The sequence below is a fragment of the Maylandia zebra genome, linkage group LG23 (genome assembly GCF_041146795.1).
Source record: "Maylandia zebra isolate NMK-2024a linkage group LG23, Mzebra_GT3a, whole genome shotgun sequence".
In the NCBI taxonomy this organism is placed as follows: Eukaryota; Metazoa; Chordata; class Actinopteri; order Cichliformes; family Cichlidae; genus Maylandia; species Maylandia zebra.
The window spans coordinates 36048339-36075018 of NC_135188.1; the positions used below are offsets into that span (position 1 = coordinate 36048339).

Genomic DNA, 26680 nt, shown 5'->3' on the forward strand with positions numbered 1-26680 from the left:
TGTACTATAACACAGGAGACAATGCTGGAACTTATCACTAGAATAACAGTGAGGTAAAAAGGCAAAGTTAAGGCTCTCCATAATAGGGCCCGTGCCTTGAAAAGTACAGCGTACTTACAATGTAAAATGGGGACATACCGTCTGTTTTTCCACTAAATTGTCAAGAAATTCCTTAGTGTTCCTGTAAAACGAAGGTGTACCTACATTTAAGTACTTTAAGTATTTGGAGTGAAATATAATTATATTGTAATTTCAAATAAAATATGTTGAAATTCCATTTAATTACAGGGGAATTGTGCCCTTAGTGGTGGATCGTATTGTAAAGTGTTGCTATTTAAAGAGTGACTCTGCATGAGTTTTAGCCCTGTGCATTTATTTTGAAAGCGTACAGTGTTAATGTAACACAGAATTACACTGAGAATAGCAATCATTGTCTACCAGGGGAAGCTCCACTGAAAGGATGAGGCAAATAATAGCCTCACTGCTACATGAAATAATGACTGCTTGAAGCTTTGGTCGATATTCTGGGTATTCTTAAATTAATATTTTAGTAAAGACTATAACCTGAAAACAAAATCTAATCTTTAAAAGAAAGTGGGGCTTACTCTTAACAGAGAGGCCTATTCATATAATGGGTTTATGTTCCCTAGTTGCCTACCCGCCTGCCCCTGGCCCCAATCTGGCCTCCTCTTTTTTGGAGGCTTTAATGACTAACCCATTTACATAACTCCCTTTCGGTTTGCAAATGTTTCCCTTTACGAGGCCCTTGCCTCCCCTTGAAAAGAATTCTCTTCCTCCCTCCCTTCTTCCCTCCGTTGCTCTATCTGAACGTCTCTTGCCTTCGGTGTGACCAGGTGAAGCCTGGCCCGGCCCCGATCCCAAAGTAAACCTCTCACATGCAGAGAGAAGAAGGCAGACGGAGAACTGTGCCGACAAACCCTGTCAGCATCTGAGGGCCTTGATGCCCACCTACTGCCAAGCGTGTGTGTATTTGGCGCGCAAGCTTTCCGGTGTGTGGGTGTCCCTACTGATAGATAGCAAAAAGCTTGCCTTAGCCAAAAAGAATTTGCTAATATTTTTCCTAACATGGTGTAAAATGCACTAATTTTACAGCAACCAGTCTCATTAATTGACTTAGAACATGACATTTCGGCAGTCAATATGACAAATTAAGTTATATTATTACAGTCTCTGCAAGTGTCTTGAGCTACCACTGATTTCTTTATATTTTGCTAGGAAAACAGGTAGATACAGTTGATTGAAATATACATGCATCATCATATAGTATATAGGGCAAAAACACAGTTTTACATTTTTAATGGGCTTGAAAGTCAATATTTGGTATGACCACCTTCAATTTTCTTGTCATTTCTTAAAGTAGTTTTCAAGAAGAGATCCCCAGGCTTCTTGAACAACTCTTTAAAACTCTTCTCTAGATGTCGGATGCCTCTTTTTTTCTGTTCTCTGTTGAGATGATCCCACACTGCTTCAGAAATGAGGCCTTGGGAGGTCAATCCATGACTGATAGTGTTGCATTGTGTGTTTTTCTATCTAGGCATATCTCAGTCTTTGCTTCCAATTTCCCTTCCTTATGGAAGGCTTCTTGACAGCCACCCTTCCACTGAGACCATTTCAAACCACATCAGCTCAGGTTTTCAACAAACAGTAGACGGATAAACTGAAGGACCAGATTCCTCTCAGGTCCTGCATCAGTTTTTTGCTGGATATTTTTAAGAGCGTGACTTTCATCTACTGAACATTTGGGTTCTTGCACTGTAAGTCTAAAGCATGAAGATAAAAATACTCAAACTACACTTGTTCAAATTCTTACTATGAGCTGGACAAGAAGATTGAGATCACTTTCTTATCTTTTCCCAAAGTACTGAGCTAGCACCAGAGCTTCAACATGTTATTTACTGTTATATTTTATTTTTATTCTTATCTTTATATTGTTTTAGTGTACATTAAGGGCCATGTGTATATGATTTTTGACAGTAAAGCTGTCTTTGACTTTCACTTATATAGCAGTGTCTTGTGGAAAGATTTCTGAGTGACTCGGAAAAAAAAGTTTGTACTGTGGTAGCGATCTGATCACACTGACGATACGTTCATGAAGGAAATAAACCACATATAAATATAGACAACCTAAATGTAGAACTTCATCTGGTGTCAGCGCTTTGATCTTATCAAACCACAAACATGAAACTTTCTTCTTTTATTTGCTGTTGTTTGTTTGTTTTTAAATTGCATGACTTCAATTTAAAATGCATTTTCTTGCAGAGAGGTGGACGCGAAGACTAAACTAACTTCGTATCTGTGAGATAGCTTAGCCTAGCAACAAGATGGGAAACAGCTATCAGAAATCAGATATTTCTTACTTGTTTATGTACTATGTTTATCATGGTGTGAAAATAAGAAGTCATGTTTTTCACATCAAGACATGTGCTGGAAACATTTAGTGGTGACTTTCAGAAAATAACTTGTGGCTTAATAACAGTCAAATCATGTTTGCGATAAGCTCAAACTGGAAATAAGCCGAGTGTAAATATAGAAGACCACTGCAGAGACTCTGGGGATGTTTCACAAGTGTTGAATCACCAGCCTTATCGGACCGCAGATTTGGCTGCTATTTTCCATTAGGTGGTAAATTATGTGTTTGAGCTGAAAATGATTTGAACAGTGGGGTTAAAGATTTCTTCTGGAAATTACTGTCAGTGTGATAGAATAGAATGCCTATTTTTTAAATCTCTGTTCCTAATTTTGCAATTATTATTATTATTATTACTATTATTATGCAACTGGTTAAAATTTAGAACATCCCATCTCAGAGTAATGCTGAAAAACCAGCCCAAGCATATCTTACTTCTGGACCAGACTACTGTAATTCCACACTAACCTTCCCTGAAAAGCATTCAGCTTTTCTAAAATGCTGTGGTGAAAGTATATCAAAAATATAAATCATATTTCTTCCATATTAGCTTGTCTTTATAGGCTCCCTGTTAAATTCTGAATTTAATCTAAATTGTAATCCTTCTCCCCACAAACAAATAATCTCACAAAAGGAAGGTTTGTTTGAATGATACAATGGGTTTATAGCGAGAACTTAAACCACCAACGCTTGCATGTGTGAGTTAACATGTTTACAGTACCAAAACCACTATTAAAATACAACACAAGTCACCCACACAAAGTTATTTAACCCTGTAGCTGTGAGGAAACACGCAATCTCGTTGGCACAAGGCAGCATGGCTTTCAAGTGGGCATGAAACACAGAGTTGCGGGATTACAAAATAGCTGCGTGTTCCGCTTTCGGCGCTCGCATGTACACACATGTCTCCTTTATTCAGGAGTCAAGACAAACAGCAGGGCCTCGAGGCATCTTTCACTGGAAGAATGGGTTTGGAATGGCTTCCAGGACACATGCCTGTCTGTTGTCGAATGTCAAACACAGAGCTGTGACATTTCGCAAGACTGCACGTACACACAACATGCAGAGAGAGGTTTTCAGAGCATTTTCACAGCTCTAATGTGGCTCCAAAGGTTATTCCTTTAGGAGAACAAAGAATTTATCAATGAGATGTGAAGATCTCTTCCAAGTCTTTGGCCAGACTTTGTGTCATGAATGTGTCCTGTCGTGGGACAATTGTGGGGAAAAGAAAGTTTACTTTAATCCTTTCCTGGAATTTTCTAAATTGTTTTTGTATTGTCCTGCGCTGCAATTGACGCCCAAGATAGTTGCAAAAAAAATGACTGAATAAGGATGTGACCTTTGTCATTTAGGAAACAGTTGCAGTTCTAATGCCATTTCCCTATGTTTGTGATGACTTCAATTTGCGACTTATATGCATTTGCCATATTCAAGGCAACTAGAGTGACAGCAGAGGCCTGTCAGAACACCTGTAGTTGAGCAGCTAGTGTAGCCAGACAGAAATCTTACACCAATTTTGCAAGCTAAGGTCATGCGTCGTTGCTTCAAGACTGAGGTTAATGCTGGATATTTACTTTTTAAAATGCTTTTGTTTGCATCATTTCTCTCCACGCGTTATTTTGGACCGCCACTTGAACTTATTGACATTTTAATGTGCCTGAGGGGTGTACAGTATGACATGAAATAAGATTAATCGTCAACGAGGTATTTTGAGCCTAAAGCCACATGAAACTGTTCCCTTTAACCGTGGTGACACAACCATCTGGGCTGAAAAACAAACCCAACTTCCTCTAAGTTGAGGCTGGCTCGATTGATACAGTGGGGCAAAAAAGTATTTAGTCAGCCACCGATTGTGCAATTCCCCCACCTAAAATGATGACAGAGGTCAGTAATTTGCACCAGAGGTACACTTCAACTGTGAGAGACAGAATGTGAAAAAAAAAAATCCATGAATCCACATGGTAGGATTTGTAAAGAATTTATTCGTAAATCAGGGTGGAAAATAAGTATTTGGTCAATAACAAAAATACAACTCAATACTTTGTAACATAACCTTTGTTGGCAATAACAGAGGTCAAACGTTTACTATAGGTCTTTACCAGGTTTGCACACACAGTAGCTGGTATTTTGGCCCATTCCTCCATGCAGATCTTCTCGAGAGCAGTGATGTTTTGGGGCTCTCGCCGAGCAACACGGACTTTCAACTCCCGCCACAGATTTTCTATGGGGTTGAGGTCTGGAGACTGGCTAGGCCACTCCAGGACTTTCAAATGCTTCTTACGGAGCCACTCTTTTGTTGCCCGGGCGGTGTGTTTTGGATCATTGTCATGTTGGAAGACCCAGCCTCGTTTCATCTTCAAAGTTCTCACTGATGGAAGGAGGTTTTGGCTCAAAATCTCACGATACATGGCCCCATTCATTCTGTCCTTAACACGGATCAGTCGTCCTGTCCCCTTGGCAGAAAAACAGCCCCATAGCATGATGTTTCCACCCCCATGCTTCACAGTAGGTATGGTGTTCTTGGGATGCAACTCAGTATTCTTCTTCCTCCAAACACGACGAGTTGAGTTTATACCAAAAAGTTCTACTTTGGTTTCATCTGACCACATGACATTCTCCCAATCCTCTGCTGTATCATCCATGTGCTCTCTGGCAAACTTCAGACGGGCCTGGACATGCACTGGCTTCAGCAGCGGAACACGTCTGGCACTGCGGGATTTGATTCCCTGCCGTTGTAGTGTGTTACTGATGGTGACCTTTGTTACTTTGGTCCCAGCTCTCTGCAGGTCATTCACCAGGTCCCCCCGTGTGGTTCTGGGATCTTTGCTCACCGTTCTCATGATCATTTTGACCCCACGGGATGAGATCTTGCGTGGAGCCCCAGATCGAGGGAGATTATCAGTGGTCTTGTATGTCTTCCATTTTCTGATGATTGCTCCCACAGTTGATTTTTTCACACCAAGCTGCTTGCCTATTGTAGATTCACTCTTCCCAGTCTGGTGCAGGTCTACAATACTTTTCCTGGTGTCCTTCGAAAGCTCTTCGGTCTTGGCCATGGCGGAGTTTGGAGTCTGACTGTTTGAGGCTGTGGACAGGTGTCTTTTATACAGATGATGAGTTCAAACAGGTGCCATTCATACAGGTAACGAGTGGGGGACAGAAAAGCTTCTTACAGAAGACGTTACAGGTCTGTGAGAGCCAGAGATTTTCCTTGTTTGAGGTGACCAAATACTTATTTTCCACCCTAATTTACGAATAAATTCTTTACAAATCCTACCATGTGGATTCATGGATTTTTTTTTCACATTGTACCTTGAAGTGTACCTCTGGTGCAAATTACTGACCTCTGTCATCATTTTAAGTGGGGGAACTTGCACAATCGGTGGCTGACTAAATACTTTTTTGCCCCACTGTATGTGGACTCAGGGGTCCACATATCAGGGAGTAGGGTGACCATATCTTGATTTCCAAGAAAAAGGACACTTGGCCCAGTCATGTAGAACTTTAATAATACTGTTTGCTTAAAGAAACCTTTAACATATTTAAATGATGCCTTCTCTGTGTGGTTAATGAATGGTGAAATAAAAAACGTCATATAGACTTTTAAAAGTCAACAAGTGCAAATAAGAGGCCCTTTGGTCCCTTGTATCTCGCACCTAATGTCTATGATAAATGTAAGTGCTTATGTGGACATATTAACTCTTCTAAACTGTAATAAAAGTGTGATGAAAGTAAGATTTTTTTTTCTTTTTGTGGTTAAGACAGTCCACCACCCACTTCTGTAGATAGATATTAATGGATAGGTGGGTGCTTTTCCCCAAGCACCCACACTGTTGATTTCTGAAGACATAAACATAAACAATATCAGTATGTTCATGAATTAATTGGGTAGAGAAACAGGAACTGAAAGTCTGTAGCCTATGTGCTTGAAAACATGCTAACACGAGCGCCTCCTAAAACCATAGGTGGCTTGGCGTGTTGACATAAATCAGTCTTCCATTTAGTGTCTGTAGAGCAGCTCACTTTATACCTGATGACATTTCAAGTCTTTAGCGTGAGTTCTCTGGTTTCCGGAGGGCCTCCGTTCCCTTTAACTCCTTCATGTGTGGAAAGCCTTGACACGTGGAACTCCTGGAGAGTGACCTCTTCATATTTTCACAGTAAACAGCCCCTCCAAAGGCACTCGCTCCTTCTCCTCCATCTCTGAACAGTGGCCTCCTTTCAGGGCCATCACTTAAGGGCCCTATTAATAATTTGACAAGTTTTCTCAAAGATTAATTACAGCCAGCTTCTAGGCTGCAATTATGCAGGGTGGAGAGACTCTGTAAACCTTCTTCAACGCCATTTCCAGGCCCAATTTTCCACTTATCAAGATGTCAACGCAGAGGAGAGCAGTCTTCTGATGCATTGATCCCAGTTAGGTGGAAGGAATGAACAGCTCTCACTGGCAAATGCTCTCTGATTCCCTGGCAGATGGCTGAAATTGAATGCCAGATTGAAGTCATTAAGAGCAATCTTTTAAGGCCAAGAACAAATAAATCTGCACCCATCAGAATCAGGGAGTTGTAAATCTGAAATTCTCTGAATGCTTAGGTGGGTATTTCCTCTTGACTGGACTGCAATGCAGGTTAAGTCCAAGGGGGTTATCACTGAAAAAAAGGCTCTCCCTTGTCTGAAGAAAACTTGTCCATTAAATGCCAGCAGTGCACACAACCAACAAATTTTTGTGTAACAATCGAGAGAAATAAAATAACTTGTTAAAAAATTTGTCAGGTAAAGTATATTCATTCAATTTAAGTTGCAATTTTGTGTTTTTGAAAAAGTTTGATACAAGTATTTATTTCTAGCATTATTATGGTCATTTAAACGGCCTCTCACAGTACTTCCACAGCTCCTCAGGGGACAGTGGTCCACAGTTCAATGCTTCATTAATCCATTATCCCCAGTTGGATTGGACATGGATCGGCTTTTGCAGTTTGTGCAAAATTCATGTACACAGAAATTTGATGTAAAATCCGACTTACAGCGAAGCTAGTGACTCTTCAGGCTATAATAAATGCTAATGCTAGCATGGCAACACTGTTTATATTTCAAGTTGTTTATTGAGCCATGAATATTTGGCTAATATTAATATTGTGCCAGTGGACACCCTGTCAGATTTAATGAAAATAACTTACCCAACTAAGCAGCGTGTCTATAGGCTATGAAAATCAATCCACATTCAGGGGGCACGTCACTGACAGCCAATCAGTGGCTCTAATGTGGACCTAGCGGTCCAAGTGATTAAGGCCTGGAGAGACTATAAGTAGCACAAGAAGAAAGGAGCACAGAGGTCACCAGAAGTGACGCTAGAGTGCGACACTAGTGGAGGAACTGTGCCACTATGGCTCCATCACTGCTACTACTTCTGGACACCAAAAGGAGACCCTGTACTCTTTTCAGAGTCAAACCCACCACCCTAAATCCATCAGTACAGATGCGGCAGAGTAACATCTTCTGTTTCTTCTTCTTGTGCAATAACTAGTATCATAGTGTCATGTGGCAGCTTTGTAGCCAGAGTTTTGTAGCCATACTGGCTTTGTGAAGAAGTAATGCTCAGGAAGAAGTATCCTGAGAGAGCTGCTGCATTGAAGAAGGATCGCTCAGATGCAGATTCAATGCTGGACTTTAAGTCAAGCTTTGGGACAAACAAATTCAAATTCAAATTCAAATTCAAATTCAAATTTTATTTGTCACGTACACAGTCATACACAGTACGATATGTAGTGAAATGCTTGGACAACTGCTCGTGACCTAAAGAAAACAAAAAAGGAAAAGGCTATGAATAAGATAGGAAATAAATATGAAAAATTAAAAAGGGTAAATTTAACTAGGAAGGAATAGAATATAAATTAAGGTTAAAAATGAAATAACTGTACAACACAAATTAGAATGAAGGGTAAATTTAACTGGGAAGAATAAGATAAAGATAAATATATAAATTAAAGTTGAAAATAAAATAACTGTACAACAAAATACACAATATAGAACTATATAAGAATGTATGAAGAAATCTAAATATAAATAAATATATACACAATAACAGCAGCTGTACAAGTATTAACCGGAAATGAAGAATATAGTGACCAGTGTTGTGCAAAACCAAAGTCCAGAAAGTCCAGTGTGTGTGTAAGAACCATATGTGTGGGTCAGTACTGTGTGGTGGTGTGATTGAGAGACCGTATCGCCTGCGGGAAGAAGCTCCTCCTCAGTCTCTCTGTGTTGGTCTTCAGGGAGCGGAATCGCTTTCCTGACCTCAACAGAGAGAACAGTCTGTTGTTGGGATGGCTGAGGTCCTTCACGATCTTCCTGGCCTTGGTCCAGCACTGCCTGCTGTAGATTGAGTGCAGGTCAGGGAGCTCGGAGCGGATGGTGCGCTCAGCTGACCGCACAACCCTCTGTAGAGCTCGTCTGTCCTGCATGGTGCTGTTCCCGAACCAGGTTAAGATGTTTCCCGCCAGGATGCTCTCTATGGTGCACGAGTAAAAGTTCCTGAGCACCTTGGAGGGCAGTTGGAAGTCTCTCAAGCGTCTGAGGTGGTAGAGACGCTGTCGGGCCTTTTTCACCACGGTGTTGATGTGACAGGACCATGACAGGTCCTGCGTGATGTGAACTCCGAGGTATTTGAAGCTGTCCACTCTCTCCACTGGGCACTCGTTGATGACAGGGGTCTGGTAGTTCCTCTCCTGCTTAGTGCTGAAGTCCACTATCAGCTCCTTTGTCTTACTGACGTTTAGAAGGAGGTTGTTCCTCTGGCACCAGTTCTCCAGATTCCTAATCTCCTTCAGGTAGGCCGTCTCGTTGTTATCTGAGATCAGGCCCACCACGACGGTGTCGTCAGCAAACTTGATGATGGTGGTGGAGCTGGTAGTGGCCACACAGTCATATGTGTACAAAGAGTACAAACAGTGATCTCTCTGCATTGAATCATACTTGTTTTTAATCAGGACAACATGCTGTGTCCTGTCTTCTTCCTCGCATCCCAACCCGTTGCGGTAGATGGCTGCCCCTCCATGAGCCTGATTCTGGTGAAGGTTTCTTCCTGTTAAAAGGGAGTTTTTCCTTTTAACCAGCTGAGAGTGTCTTTGCTGTGGATTTCAATCCACTCAGAATTCAGAGGAGTTGCGCCCTGCTGAAAATGACAGAGAATGCAAAGGTATAGCACTTCAGTATTGCTTGAAATGCCTTACCACCTTTTGTGACTCAGTCATTGTTTAAATATCTATGGCTGCCATTGCTGCCACCCACAGACTCAGACTGCTGCAAATTTAAATCAAGAGACAAAACAAAGTAGATGACTTTTTTTTTAAAGACAAAACATTTTTCCATTTTCCATTTCAAATACTCATTTTCAGTTCAGTATCAACAAGCCATGAATGTCGTACAACAAAGCACTCAAAGCAATTAGCGCTCGAGTCTGACCGACTTCCACCTTTATATGATGAAGTGGTTGAACTTGTGACTGCAGGGTGAGGTGGCAAGTAGCAGCCAGACTCCATACATCACCTCTGAAAAGTGGAAGGCTCCTGTCGTCCAAAGCAGATGGTTCGTCCTGAGCCAGCCAGCCGGCCTCTGGATGAATGTGTTCAAGAGTGTGTGTGTGTGTGTGTGTGTGTGTGTGTGTGTGTGTGTGTGTGTGTGTGTGTGTGTGAGAGAGAGAGAGAGAGAGAGAGAGAGAGAGAGAAGTGGCGAATACAATGCAGTGAGTGTCCCCATGCTGTTGTCTGTCAGAGATAAGAGCCACCTGCCTATCCCATTCAACCAGAGCCCTCAGTGTCACTATAACCCATATACATCAGTTTAAAACTACAATGTGTATGTTTTATTGTGTAGTAGCAGTGCAATTCATTTGGGGTGTACATAGTAATACAGTTGAAGTGTATAAATGGTGCTTTTTAAGTGAAAAATTAAACAAATATAGCTTTCATTCATTAAGCCCCGCTGGAATAAATAATGGCCAACTGCTGCTTCCTGCTCTGACTACTATCTCATTTGCCTCATGTGAAAAGTGTGTTTGGGTTTTTGTTTGTCATTCCAAGCTAATGCATTACCATCTATCTGTGCACCCGGAAAGAAAATGAGAAAGAAAGGGGGGACGGAGAGGTGAACTCGGAGCACAAAGCTCAGATTGTTCCTCCTCGCTGTCTGTCCATGATAACAATGAACCATTCATTTGCGCTGCCATGGGTCCTAATTAATTCCAACTTTACATTCTGACCTACAATCTCCCTTTGCTCATCCCGTTTTCCTCCAGATCCATCAGTTATTCCACACGCCCAGATGACTTCACCCTGTGTCTTTATCTCCTTCACTTCCCTCCTTTTTTTGACCAAAACATGTTAGCCTCATTGGGCAAATCTGAATTCCCATATAAAGCTATTTTCTTTTGCACAACTACACATAAAACTTTAGTACTGAATATATCTGCATTTTAGAAGGTTTTCCTTGTTTTTATGCATGGACTAGTGCCTTCCCCATGCTGAAAGTTGAACGTAGTGGAGGCCTTTTGATTTTGAACAGTATTTTTAAGCCTAAATGTTAGCATTTTGGCTGATGCCAATTCAGATTTTTATTGCCAGAATTGACCATATTTGGACAATAGGTAAGAGTGTGACAATATCTGCTAAATATACAATAAGACTTCAGATATGCTAAAATTTCACTCATTCAAAACTGAAGCACAAACTTGTTGGATTGTCTGTACCACAGACTCTATTCATAGAGACCAAAACTGTATCTTGAACCAGGCAGTGAACATGTTTTTTAATACTGGAGGTCTGGGGATTTCATCATGAAAGTCCGAGGGGATTGACTGCCCTTTGGAGTTAAGTGGCTAACAGAGAAAAGGCTTTTTTAAAATATATTTTTGCATTAGCCTAATTTTTCAGACTGGGAGGTTGCGATGTATCTCCACAACCACCCCTGAGAAAGATATTTGACTCTTGAGCGGCTAAATGATACTTAGCTAGCTAGCTAAGTAGCTAGCTAGCTAAGTATCATGTTATTTAAGAGTCTAATGGTTTTCTGTTATGTAACTAAAAGTAAAGGTAGCTAGATAGCCTGTGAGCACAGCGGAACATCTAGCCACTAACTGGAGATTTACGCTTCAGCGGGAAATCTGCACCATAACTAGATTGTAACGGCAAACTCCTCTGAAACCCTATGACATAACCTAACATGCAGCTTCCCAGAAATTTAACTGCACATTGGTCAACACATCCCCCAACTACTGTGATTGGTCTGTTCAGTAGTGCTAATTTCCGAATGGTTTGTGGCAGCAGTTTTTGAACTGAAAGACATCAACAAAACAAGCTTTAGGCTTGAAAAACAAAAACAACAAACTAAAAGAACCTAAAATATTCCATTGGACTACAAAGATCCCTTTCACATTCCCAACAACTGTGCACTAACATACTGAGTAGTAGATTTAATTTTAAAAGAAAAATACACAGCCCACCTTCCACCAACCTGCTAAGCCTTTAGTAGGTCACCTCCACCTCCTACATTATCCTTTAGAGAGTTACAGTCAGTTGTGGTCAGTAAATGTAGGTGGACAGCTTATTATTTCAGTCTCGCAGAGAACGCTGCTATTGATGTCAATCAGTTATACCACTGAAAGCACATTGTAATTGCAGTATTCCTCTGCTTCTGATTTGAGGTGAATTTACAATTGACCTTTTTTTTCTTCTGCAGTTGTCTTTTCCACGATGGATGAATGCTGCTGTAAAAACAAGTCTGCTTCTTAGAAACTGGCATCAAAGGCTGACATTTACCATTTCATGTTTCACATCACATACAGAAGTAGAGGTTTGCAGCGTTATTTCTTTAACACTCTCACCACAGAATTTCAAAATAATAGATATGTTGAATGCAACAACTCAGATCTTTTAATAGAAGCGTCCGTGCATACATGAATCAAGCCAGGACACGAAGCTTTTCAGCCATCGTTGCTTCTCCTTTTATCTGCCTTTTTCTCATTCATAATTTTTATTAAAATACCCTGCCAGCATCTTTGCCCACAATTTACATCCTGCATCAGCCCACACAAGCTGTGTAAGCAGAATTTCCTTCTTTTTGACCCTCCGTCTTCTGCTTCCCCTCCCTTCTCACTCAGCTCCTTCCTCTACTAACCAGGCACTGAACACCCCCCCCCCCCCCCCCCCCCCCCCACACACACACACACACACAAACCCTTCAAAAATAATCCCTTTGCTTCAGTCCCTGCTCTCCCCATGTCAAACAGAGCTTGGCGCTGTTTCCTTTTTCCTGCCCTACATCCGAAATGTGAGGAGAGAAGAATTAAGAGAACGGGGTTGGGGGCGTGGCGGGGTGATGACGAAGAATAGGAGACAGAAAATAGGTGGGATATAGAAGGGAGAAGCCATGAAATATCCAAGAGAGAAAAGTGGGAGGGTAGGAAGGAGGGGTGGTTGTGTTAGGGGCACAACATGAAGAACAGAGGCTGCTTTGTCGATAGCAACAGCAAACTTTTACAGCGATCGCTTGGTTCTCTCACTGCGTGTGCTCAAAGTGAAGCAACCCGTGTGTGTCTGAATATGTGCGGCAACATGTGAGTCTAAACACGAAGGATTCTCCTTCCAAGAAGGATGTAACGTATGGAAAACACACAGAGTCACACAGGGTACTGGGTTGGTTAAAGCAGCAGTAACATGACACTTAGCTTGGACCACGATGACCAGATCCTTGATTGTATCCTCTTTAGCATAGGGGCGAGTATTCGGAGCCCAGCAAAACCAAGCTTACAGATAGTATTTCTCTTGCTGTGAAGCAATGGCCAGAAACCAATTCTTTGACTAAAAGCTACTATGAATAGATAACGTTTGGACAACACAGACGTGTGTTAAGTGGATGATATTTATGCATTTTGCTGTGTTCATTTATGTGACTATCTCATTTAGAATGAGACAGGTACTTAGTTTACACACACTTTGACGATATATCAGCCCATTCTCTTTCCAGGGACAGAAATTGCTGATCTTTGTCAAGTTTGGCAATATATGAACCACTCCAGTGGCTTTGACAAAAGTCATTTTTTGTGCCTAAACCTGACCGAGTTATTTCTGGTGTCTAAAAATGAACAAATAACCAACTAGCTTTTAGTTCTTAAATTATAGCCAGTCATTGTATTGGTGATTGATGCCTCTAAACTTTCCCAGGCCAATTTATATGTCTAGTTTCAAAATTACTTAAAATACAATTTCTCTATTTTAACATCAATATATAATTGATTAATTATTAAATTAGGGCTAACTATATTCTCTACTAATACTGATCCTCCATAAAGTTCAATTTATGAGAGGCAAATCCAAAAAAACAATGATCAAATCAGAGCAAGAAATGATGTGTGTCATTTATTAGCCAAGCCTAAATTAAGCACAAATTAATTAGGCCTTCGGGTACTTGTTAAATGGCCCCAAGTTTCAGTTTCCTGCCTATTGTCTCTTATTAGGTTTTGTTCAAAATTTGATGTGTCATACCCAATTATCTGTGGCGAAGAGCCCACAGATAATTGGGTAGTCTATTGTAACTTTCAGAATCCTGAAACTGAATATTATTAGTCAAACTGTGCTGGCCTGTGGAAAAAATGATGCTTTTCTTGTAGAAAAGTACCTTGCAGTCTGCAATGGTTGTTTGTTTTTAAGAACAAAAAAAAAAGGATTGTCCTTGTCTTTCTGACAAGAAAAAATGATACTACTACTACTTTCCCAAAGAGAGGGAAGAATAAATAAAGATTAATTTATTTGTCAGTGGTAGGAGTTTAATTTTCTGCTGCTGTTTTCAAAATCAAGGTAAGAACTCTGGGCTTCAAAGGATGTTCCCAAATCTTTCAAAAGGATGACTTTGTGGAAAACGCTATATTGGAATGTCCTTATGTTCTTGTAATAATCTTTATTGTGATTGTAGTTGTTTGAGGTTGATGCCAATGCTGGAGGGTTAGCCACCTCATTTTAACATAATTGGGCAACACTTTTCACAAAGTGCTTAGTTCCAAATACTGTCCAGTCATTAGTGTCCACACTCACCACTGCCAAGGGGCCGATGGTGCAATATGGCAGCCTCGCTTCTGTCAGTCTGCCCCAGGGCAGCTGTGGCTACAACTGTAGCTTACCTTCACCAGTGTATGAATGTGAGAGTGAATGAATAGTGGAATTGTAAAGCGCTTTTAGGGGTCCCAAAATGTGCTATATAAATGCAATCCATTATTATTATTATTAAAAATCACACGCTGTAACCACATATTGGAGATGCTACAATGACAAGTCTACATGGCAAGTGCTTGACCTACTCTTGGCTGTATCCCCCCTTGTACCCCAGAACAGCACTTTTCATTGCTGACAGCGTGTGATAACCAAACTGCTGCTGAAGCTGTTCTTAAAAAAAAAAATAACATAACTTGGAAACAATTTGATGGCAAAACATCTTTTTAGCTTACATTGGTGTGATAAAGCATGTACCCCCTACCTGATTCCCTGTTTTTTTGTATATTTGTCACACACATTTAAACACATTTAAATATAAGAAGAAGATAACACAAGTCAACACAAAATGCAGTTTCTAAATGAAGGTGTTTATTTTTAAGGCCCCCCCCCCCCCAAAAAAAAAAAACTTGAGCAACTGGGGTAGAAGGACCTTAGTCAGGGAGGTGACCACCAGAGATGGGCATTACTTTTTTTGAGTAACGAGCAAAGTAAGGGATTACTATTGCAAAAAAGGTAATTAGATTACTGTTACTTTCCCGTAAGCACGCTGCGTTACTGCTTTACTAAAACTGTGATTTTTTTATGAGAGTGTCTCATGACAATGACGTAAGCGAGTGCGACGTTCGTGGCAACAGCTGTGTGCAGATCAAAAATGGATAATATAACGTGTGCGGGAGAGAGTATGAGCGTGCAGCGTTTAAAGCGTGGAAGCACTGACCTTATTTTGAGTTTGATTCCGTAAAAAGTGACAAAAACATTAGCGTCTGCTGCTCACTGCGTGGGAAGAAAACTTCTTTTTACAGCGAAAAAAAACCCTAAACGTCTGAGCAAGCACCAAATACGCTGCTGCTGGAATGTGACATTCACAGAGAAACTGCTGTATCCTTCCACTGACCGCTGCGGCACACCTGCACCAGGGCAAACCTCCGCCTGCCCCACTCCTGCTATACAGGTGAAAATAGAGCAACAGGACCGCTGAGTCTTTCATTTTATTTATTTTCTGCTGTGTTTTACGTGCATCTATTTGAAAGAGTGAGTGTAAACACACACAAAAAACTATTTTATTTTATGTGCTGAAATGTGCAGAAAATAGGTTTAAATGTTAAACAAATTTCTTCCAGTCAGAATGTTGCATATAATTTAATGTTTGCTTGATGCATAAAGTTAAACGATTGAAACGAATAAAACAAGTTTTAAAAAGAGACTTTTCCATTTGATTACATTTTATATGATGGATTATGCAGAAAAAGTAAAATTGGGCTGAAAGATCTATTGCTTTATTACCTATTTAGGGGATAAATCATGTTTTAAAAAGTAATTAAGTAACTAATTACTTTTGAAAATAAGTAATCAGTAAAGTAACAGGACAACCATTTCTGCACTGTGCCACCAGTCTGCCCTTTATGGTAGAGTGGCGAGATGGAAGTCACTCCTTATTTGCCTGAAGTTTGGAAAAGGCACCTAAAGGCCTCTCAGGCCATGAAAAACAAAAGTGTTATGAAACAAAGGCTGAACTCTTTGGCCTGAATGCTTAATATCAGGATTAGAGGAATCACCACGCCAAAACCATCCTCACTGTGAAGCATGGTGGAGGCAGCATCATGCTGTTTGGATGTTTTATTTGGCAGCAGGAGCTGTGAGACTATTCGGGGTTGAGTGAATGCAAAAATGTACAGAGACATCCTTCATGATAACCTGCTCCAGGGCACTCTGGACCTCGGACTGGGGCGAAGGTTCATTTTCCAAGAGGAAAATGACCCTAAGGACACAACCAAGATAACAAAGGAGTGGCTTTGGGACCACTGTGTGAATGTCCAGATACCAGAATGTCAGAGACTCGATTGAACATCACTGGAGAGATCTGACAATGGCTGTGCACTAACACTCTCCATATCAGGCTGGATAAGCATACATTTTTTAAATATATTCAATGTTTCTGTAGGCTCTGTTCATCCACCAAAGCCTGTATGCCACAGCTAAAGAGTGGCTATAACCAAGTGGACAGTTTGGGTAGTACAGGCCCTTATGAGAGAGAGAGACAGTGAAATTTGGGCTGTAAGGGTCTCTTTCTTCAGGGTTATTGAGCACGGATGACCACAGGAAGCCGTTTCCAGAGCTTTTCCACTGGTGTGTGTGTGTTCAGCTTAGGACCGTCTCACCACAGGAACTTCCTCTTTGGGTAAACACACATATACACACAAACACAAGATTCCCACATACATGCATCACCTGTATACACACTAAATTCCAAAAGGACAAGCACACCCGTGTGTCCAGTGATGGTGTCAGCTTGCACAGAGGGAAACTGCTGTTTATACAAGTGCTTTAATGAAAACTGACTTTTGATTTTTCCTTTGATTAACAAATGACAAAAAGCCGATAAAAGCTTGGCTTCTTATTTCAGAGTTTGGTGCCAAAACATTTATAGATGTTAAAATAAAGCCAAAACTAAAAGCTGATTATACTGATTCAGTCGACTTGGTAGACATGCCTTGTTATTTTGATAGGCAACTTAACTAGCAAGAAAAGTGACACAATTCTGCACCAAAATGAGCTCAAGCCATACTTTGTTTTCTATATTAATCAAGCAGGCATTCCAGGCTGAAGGAATTCTGTTGCTTTTGGCGACAGTTCAACTGCAGTGCTGCTTCTTAAGATGCCTCGCTGTGAAATGACATGTTAAGTGTGCGTCTTGTTTTCTCTAACTTCAGGGTCCCGGCAATGAGGCAATCTCTGTCTAGTGGTCTACAGCGGCCCTACAGACATGGAACGTATACAGAAAGCTTTAGCCACATTTTAAACTGTAAGACATGCGGGGCTATCAGAGAAAAACATAGGTGCAGTAAATCAGAACAGAGCATTTTGTTTTCATATTTAGTGTCACTCCTATTTATTCATTTATTTATTTAATGGCAACAATTTTCTAAAAACTCATGATGTACACAACAGCCCATGGACTGACGGTGTCCTGGACACTAAATATCTGATTTTTGTCAAGGTTTTATTGTGAACATTTAGCTTAGACTTAGCAAGTACTCTAAACCATGAAGCAACATAATAATAATGATAATCTCAGAGACTCTCTTGCCTGAAGTTTAGTCCCCTTTCTGCATCTTTTTCCTGTCATAGGAGGGTAGTTGTCTCTGCTTATCACAAATGCTCAACATGAACTTTTATTGAGAAGAATCTTCTTTGTCCTATAGTGTTTAAGCTCCTAGGACCTGGCGTCCACATATGTGGACATCATATTTTGGGATGTCTAGATGAAAACACTTAATTTTTCTCTACAAGGGCCTGATATCCACTTACGAGGACATTATACTGCCACTGTTCTATCAAAATTTAAAACCAATGTCCTCATATGTGGATCTCATTTGTCTCAGAAACAAAAATTAAGTAAAAAAAAAAAAAAATCTGGTAATTCTTTGGTTTTACATTCCTCAGGTCCCAATCAAGGATAGCAAAGAAAAATTTAAAATGCATGCCATGAAAGAGTTCGGGTGTTAGGAGGTTAAATTAGCCTAAACATAGATTCTTAGCTAGCCACCACATCATTATGAGCCCAAATACTATTGGATACACAACTGGTGATTTAGCACGTTAATCTCTCTTTTTTTTCTTCTTTTTTTTTAACCTCAGATCTGTGAATATTTAAGGACCTTTCTATTCTGTCATAACACCCAGCAGTTCTTTCTTGTCTTCTGCGATGGAAATGAATCTGAGACATCTACATCAAGAAAAAATGAATTTAATCTGTATGATTATTGCTGTACTGTAAAGAGGGCATCCTGAGCTTTATACTGATACCACATTTTTGGGGGTTTGACAAACAACATGGACTTTCTTCTCAAGAAGATAAGCATTGCAAATTCTTCGTTTTATGGCAAATTAAAGGCACAGTCTGTAAAATGTCACCACTACATGTCAGTAGATTGCACATCGCAGTGAACTGAATTATCTTTTCTTACAGCTCTACATTTAAGCAGCTACACTGGCTGCTGAAAACACACACCCGTAAATGTAGAATGCATAATCAGCCAAAAGTTTGGTTTCTTAACCCTTAGATGCACACGTGGGATCAAAAATGACCCCACGGGTTGTTTTTCTTCAAAATCTTTAAAATGCAAAGTTGTAATATATTCATATTCCAGGTATTCCTCATAAAACATGTTTGTAACATGAGGCCATTTGCATTTTTATTTATTTTGTCATTAATTTAAAAAGGGTGAGAAGTTCGGCCATCCGGGAGGGGCTCAGAGTAGAGCTGCTGCTGCTCCACATCGAAATGAGCCAGCTGAGGTGGTTCGGGGATCTGACAAGGATGCCTCCTGGGCGCCTCCTAGGTGAGGTGTTCCGGGCATGTCCCACCGGAAGGAGGCCCCGGGGCAGACCCAGGACACGCTGGAGAGATTATATCTCTCGGCTGGCCTGGGAATGCCTTGGTATTCCCCTGGATAAGCTGGAGGAGGTGGCTGGGTAGAGGGAGGTCTGGGCCTCTCTGGGCTGCTGCCCCCGCGACCCGGCGTCGGATAAAGCGGATGAAGATGGATGGATGGATAATTTTAAAAAAATGCAGTTTTTGTATCATTACCCCACTCTTCCATAAGTGGGGTCAAAAATGACCCCAAGCAGTTCCTGTGGAATCTTCTATGAAACTTTCATTCTTGGCAACTCTGACTGACCCACTTACACTTCTGATGGATCAAGAATTAATTTTTACACAGTAACATACATGATTTATAGTCAGGGCTGCACATAAGTGGTCCGCAGGTGTGAATTCGCTGTCAAAATAAAAGTATTCCTGGAAATACAGAGAATACGCGCTTCTTTTGTGGTGGAGGAACACCAAAGTAATTGCTTACAGAGCTTGCTTCTTTGACATCTTTAAGAGTTCTGAACAAATGTCTGTCCTCCTCCAGCACATCTAATGTACACACACGAGCATTCCAACTTCTTATCTGGTATGTCTTTTATTGTGACAGCAAATGTGCACCTGCAGACCATTTATGTGCAGCCCTGTTTATAGTTTCCTGTGCATTTCAAACATTGTCCTTTCTGATGTTTTTTTTTAATATTTAAAGTAACATGGCTGCTATGAGGCCAGCTAGGATCCCTGTGGATCTTGCCCTACAAATGATCCAGGATGGATGGGATGAAGAGCCCATCGGAGGCACTGACTCAGAATCTGACATCTAAGATATAGAGGACCCAGACTATTGTCTCCCCCACTGAACAAGGCCAGTCAGACACAGAGGAGTCCTCTGATGAGTCCTCTAAAGAGGAAATGGATATTGAGTCTAACAGAATGAGCCCCTCTTACTGCTCTAGCCACAATATTCTGAATTAGTCAGCCAGGGCTTGCACCTGGGTTTAGTACTGTCTCCCCTAATAGATGCATGGAAGATGTTCATGTCTGATAATATAATAGAAGAGGTTCTTACATGCACAAACATGAAGACACAAAGAGAAGCCACATACAGGGGAAAAGAGTGGAAAAATGTAATCAAACATAAACTCCAAGCCTTCATTTGATTGACCATTCTTGCAGGAAGTGAGAAGAACTGGGATGTACCAGTCGGTGTGTTCTTTGGGAGTCCTCTGCATAACCCATTGTACAAGGCCACTATGTCAATTCAAAGATTTAAAGATATTCGCCATTTCTTGCACTTTGATGACAAGAGGACCAGAGCCTACCGACTGAAAACAAACAGCATGGCAGCTTTCCGCTACATATGGGGCCTGTTCCTGGTCAACTGCAGGCAGAAATTCATCCTCAGTGATTGTGTTACAGTGGATGAACAACTTGTGCCTTTCAGAGGGAAGACCCAGCTTCTGCAGTACTGGCAGAGCAAGCATACAAAAGTGATACAAGTGATACAAAAACTGCAATTTCTTAAAATTAATGAAAAAATAAATAAAAATGCAAAGGGCCTCATGTCACAAACATGTTTTATGAGCAATACCTCAAATATGAAAATATAACAACTCTTTGTTTTAAAGATTTTGAAGAATAACAACCGAGTTTATAGCAAAATGCATTGTTTCTATTTGGGGTCATTTTTGACCCCACTCGTGGAAGAGTGTAGGTATTGGTAGGTTGTGCATCCAAGGGTTAAACTATTTACTCTGTTGATTTATATAATGAATATTTTCTAGAAGTATAATAAGCTGTAACTCTCTTTTATCAATTCAAAATTTCAGCACTACTGAAATTGGGTTAAAAGAGTTTTTAACATTAAACATGAAAACTCAATGCCCACAAAAACCACTGCATTAAAACAGTAATTAGGCAACCGTATTTTTAAAAATGTCAAAGCACACAAACCAGACCAAGGTCCGCAACTCTGAAGGTGCCCTTAAACGATTCTTCAGCATATCTGTGTACGTTGTATGACTCATATCCTAGAATCTAGATATATAAATCAAAAGAGTAATGAGTATAACTAATAAAATATTACTAAAAGTAAATTAAACTGTACCTCTTCTTTATCAGTTTAACCCCAATGAAATCGGGTTAAAATTGTTTTTAATGTGAAACATGAGAACAAGACAATGCTGCCCACAACCACCAAAACTGGTGATTGCATTAAATAGTAATTAGACAACCTGGTTTTTAAAAATGTCAAAGAACACAAACCAGAGGGAGTTGCTCATCTGTAAAGGCAACGTTAAAGCTGAAAACTTTCTTCAGCACGTCTATATTCATGGCTGTGGCTGTAGAGCAGGTCGCCTACTAATCGTAAAGTTGGTGGTTTGATCCCTGTCTGCTCTAGTTTACATGCCAAATGTCCTTGGGGAAGATGCATCAGAGAGCCAACTTGCTTTCTGATGCATCCATCGGTGTGTGGATGTTAGATAGGAAGCACTTCCATGGGAAAAGCATATAAAAAAGTGCACTGAATGCTAAGTCAGGGTGGAAAAGCACTGTATAACAACCAGTCCATTTACCATATCGATATGGTAATATATTGTCATATCGATGGCATGATGACCAGAACACCATCAATAAAACTATATTGTAGTGTTCAAATGTGTTTCCTTCATCTGGATTTGTTTTTACCGGATTTCCACATTAAAGTCCCGTGCTTAGCAAGTGAAAATAAAATAAAATAAACAATAAAAGGTGAATCAAATAGACCATTACGGCAAGGCTGGGATGGTCCATTTGGTAAAGTAAATCCGTTGGGCATCTTTGATGGCAAAAGAGCCAAACGGGACAGGCAAAAAAACCCCAAACAAACAAACAAAAAAAGATTTCCACATCACATTACATGTTTCGGTTTTCAAGCAAGACCCAATGTCCGCAACAAGGGGCTAAAGATAAAAAAGAAATAAATAACAGTTTTGACAAGAAGTTTTGTTGTAACGTTTCTTTGAACCACAACACATGCTACAAACTTCGAACTTTATTAGATGTTGGAAATATTTTTTATGGATATCTGGATGTGAAACTTTATTTTAACGTCTTTTAGAATAGCCACACTGATCATTTTATTAGATCTAGAAGAACTTGGACTTTCAGTAGTACCTCAGTGTTTGATTTTGGGATCCAAAAGACCATTCATACTGAAAAATGGCTAATGACATCAGACTTAACAAGGAAACTTTCCAAACTTATCCCAAAACTGTCTGAAATTCATTTCTGAAAATGCCTCCTATACACTCCTCTGGAACTATGTGGATCACATGTTATTTGCTTTTCCAAAAAGCCCCAACAGTAGTGGATAGTTGAGCACACCCATCCCTTTTTACCTTAAATATCTGGGAATATTCAGGGAGATTTGTCATAGGGCAGCACAGTGACACAGGGTTAAGACTATTGACTCACAGCAAGACTGTCTATTGTACATTTATTCAAATTGTTATGCATTTAAAATTGTTGTAATGTGTTGCTGTAATGTACATAACAAAGTCATAAAATGAAATCAACTACACTCAAAGACTATCCCATGCCAAATGTCTGTCTCAAAACATAAAAATAACCACATTGGCAGAGGTTAAAAAAAAAGGCCAGAAACAAACAAACATACAAAATGCAAGATAAGCTGAGTATAGCTAAAGGAAAGTACAGAGTGGGCCATTTATATGGATACACCATAATAAAATGGGAATGGTTGGTGATATTAAAGTCCTGTTTGTGGCACATTAGTATATGTGAGGGGGCAAACTCCTCAAGATGGGTGGCGACCATGGTGGCCATTTAGAAGTCGGCCATCTTGGATACAACTTTTGTTGTTTTCAATAGGAAGAGGGCCATGTGACACATCAAACTTATTGGTAATGTCACAAGAAAAACAATGGTGTGCTTGGTTTCAACGTAACTTTATTCTTTCATGAGTTATTTACAAGTTTCTGATCACTTATAAAATGTGTTCAATGTGCTGCCCATTGTGTTGGATTGTCAATGCAACCCTCTTCTCCCACTCTTCTCACACTGATAGCAACACCACAGGAGAAATGCCAGCACAGGCATTCAGTATCCGTAGTTTCAGGTGCTGCACATCTCGTATCTTCACACCATAGACAATTGCCTTCAGATGACCCCAAAGATAAAAGTCTAAGGGGGTCAGATCGGGAGACCTTGGCAACTGGCCCACGACGACCAATCCACTTTCCAGGAAACTGTTCATCTAGGAATGCTCGGACCTGGCACCCATAATGTGGTGGTGCACCATCTTGCTGGAAAAAGTCAGGGAACGTGCCAGCTTCAGTGCATAAAGAGGGAAACACATCATCATGTAGCAATTTCAAATATCCAGTGGCCTTGAGGTTTCCATTGATGAAGAATGGACCCACTATCGTTGTACCCCATATACCACACCAAACCATCACTTTTGTTGTTCCAACAGTCTTGGAGGGATCCATCCAATGTGGGTTAGTGTCAGACCAATAGCGGTGGTTTTGTTTGTTAACTTCACCATTCACATAAAAGTTTGCCTCATCACTGAACAAAATCTTCTGCGTGAACTGAGGGTCCTGTTCCAATTTTTGTTTTGCCCATTCTGCAAATTCTGTGCGCCGATCTGGGTCATCCTCATTGAGATGCTGCAGTAGCTGGAGTTTGTAAGGGTGCCATTTGTGAGTAGCTAATATCCACCGAAGGGATGTTCGACTAATGCCACTCTCCAGTGACATGCGGCAAGTGCTACGCTTTGGGCTCTTGCTGAATGAAGCTAGGACAGCCACTGATGTTTCTTCATTAGTGACAGTTTTCTTGCGTCCGCATTTTGGCAAATCCAACACTAAACCAGTTTCACAAAACTTAGCAAGCAGTTTGCTAACTGTAGCATGGGAGATGGGTGGTCTCGTAGGGTGTCTTGCATTGAAATCTGCTGCAATGACCCAGTTACTGCATTCACCAGATATCAACACAATTTCGATCTGCTCCTCATGTGTTAATCTCTTCGACATGTCGATGGCTGTGAACAAAGAGAAACTTGTAAATAACTCATGAAAGAATAACGTTACGTTGAAACCAAGCACACCATTGTTTTTCTTGTGACATTACCAATAAGTTTGATGTGTCACATGGCCCTCTTCTTATTGCAAAAACAAAAGTTGTATCCAAGATGGCCGACTTCTAAATAGCCACCATGATCACCACCCATCTTGAGGAGTTTGCCCCCTCACATATACTAATGTGCCACAAACAGGACTTTAATATCACCAACCATTCCCATTTTATTACGGTGTATCCATATAAATGGTCCACCCCTATATACACCAGTTAGCCTAATTTAAAACTATTAGCACTGCTTTCTAAAATGTGCAAAAAGTGGCAAACTTGTTTGTTTATGGATACTGGGGATACTGGACACCACCAACACGTGGAAGTGCTGGAACAATTGCAGACATGAAAACCAAGAGGTCTGCTGTTTGTTCTACCAAAACGTGTTAGGTTTTGGGAAAGATTGTGGTGTAGATGAAAATATACGTTTTAGCAATGCTAAACATGTGTTAGAAAGCTCAGTGTTTTTAAAGATTTTTGTAAATATAATGAAACCATGTAATTAGTCCATGTAATCTGGAATTTCAATGGCAATGGTAAAGGTGTTGTCTACCAGACATTTTTGTTCCCCTAAGTAACAATGTCAGCCTTGTAGCTGGCTAACAGCTTTTGCAGCTGCCTGAACTGAAATTACTTAAACAAAGTTTGGTTTAATATTTGCATAGCTTTGAAACTCAGTCACATTGCCAGCATTAGCACATATTATGTCACATTACAGCTTGAGAACTGAACTGAATCCTATCTTCTCGTTATACACATTCTTTACATTATTTGTGATAGTGCTTCTTAAATAAACCACATAATGCACCTTATGACAAATGGACCAGACATCTTTCTTCGAGCTATTTCAAGCAATTGAACTTAAATGTGATCATGAAGTAAGTTTTGCTATATTTTTGTTCTTTTCCCCATCAGCATTCCAAAGGTGTACTCTACCCCTCTCTCTAAAGGACTCCATATGTCACGGCTATAAAGCAATGTGTTCCTCTAAACAGAGGAGGCTTTATCTTGTGAAATATTGCACCTGCACTCACTGCAGAGTGGATGCTTTTGGCACAAAGCCTCTCTCTTTGTCTTATATACCTCCTGTCTTGTTGTTGGGAATCTAAAGGAATCTCAGGTATGTCGACAATCTCTACAGTCATTGACAAATCTCTGTCTGCAGGCCGGGGAAACACGCATACATATACACGTTTTCATGTGCACACAATAAAAACCCAAAGTTTGGCCGGGATTGGCTGTCATCATCAGCTTGTCAGCGTGCTGCACCTGTGAATGGTAACATGACCCTGTGGCTTGCAGTGCTCTCATAGCTGCCTGACAGACACAAGAGATCAATTTCCTCCAGCGCAGAGCGTGTTAGAGGAGGAGGAAGTTTCCTTCAGACTTTAAGAATTTAGCAATCAGCTTAGATGTGTTTTTTTTTAAATAAAAAAATACATTAGTGTAAAATGTGATAAACATCCACTGTGCTGTTAGCTAGAGTGCTTAAAATAGGACAGAGGTTGCCTGTATGTTAAGCACTAGCCCATTTCCTTTGCAGCATGTACATGCATGCATTCTGTGGTTAAGATTCGAAAATACTGAGTCAGTCAGACTTGTCTAAAGAAAGAGTATAAAGCCGCAGGACACTTTAAGACAGTGAAATCGGATTGCAGTTCTTATGTAGCATCAGACACGCTGATTTAACACACTGTTTCTATATATGATTAATAGCTCCTGGTTTAGCATCATTCTGGCCTTAATAAATGACTATCTCTACAAATAACTAACCCTAAAATTATCTTCTCTATTAACAATTTATCCAATTGTATTTTCAGTTTTTTTTTTTTGGAATCAGTAAAGAGCTTCCATGAAATGTCATTCATTAGAAGTTCTGCTAAACTTACTATGCACAAGTAGCGCTTTGAGCTAAATGCCAATGCTAGGATGCTAACACGTGACACTAATAAAAAGTAGACAAACAATGCATTGGATGCATGACCGTAGAAAACAAGAAACCTCAGATAAGTAGAGATAACATTTCACTGACACAAGAGAGCTTTTAGGCCTACGGCTAAAACTTGTTTTTTTGGACTGGTATGATATATTGTTTCCCCAAAATCTGGCATGCTAGCATTTGACAAAAAAAAATTTCTGTACATAGTGACATAATCTCTCTTTTTTATTACGCCACAAAGATGTAGCATAAAATTAAGTTAGATTAGGTCTGAAAATACCAAAAAACAAGCAATGTAAGCTTTTTAAGGTAGCATTCACAACTCTCCAGTTTAGAAGGTAAAGTACAATTAAGTGCAAACACATGCCCATAAGCCTCCAGTGTATTTCTCACACAATAGCGCATTTTTAGTGCAGTGGGGCCTGTTTTAGTTACAGTCTTTTAACCTCCAAGACATCCTAAGCGCATCATTGAGTTTGAGGCATAAGAAAGGAAAATCTGTTTTTAATGGAGCTGAATGACACACAGGTTGATAATATCTTTTC

The 26680-nt window shown here is 40.2% G+C and overlaps 1 protein-coding gene across 1 annotated transcript; it reads right to left on the reverse strand.

The window, feature by feature from the left end:
- Nucleotides 1-8196: 8196 nt before the first annotated feature.
- Nucleotides 8197-10141, reverse strand: LOC143415125 (uncharacterized). The gene is made up of 2 exons (XM_076880565.1): nucleotides 9974-10141; nucleotides 8197-9599 (listed from the first exon to the last, which is right to left on the reverse strand). Exon 2 carries the CDS (start codon nucleotides 9388-9390, stop codon nucleotides 8617-8619), a length of 774 nt encoding a protein of 257 aa, XP_076736680.1. The 5' UTR covers nucleotides 9391-9599; nucleotides 9974-10141; the 3' UTR covers nucleotides 8197-8616.
- Nucleotides 10142-26680: the final 16539 nt, after the last annotated feature.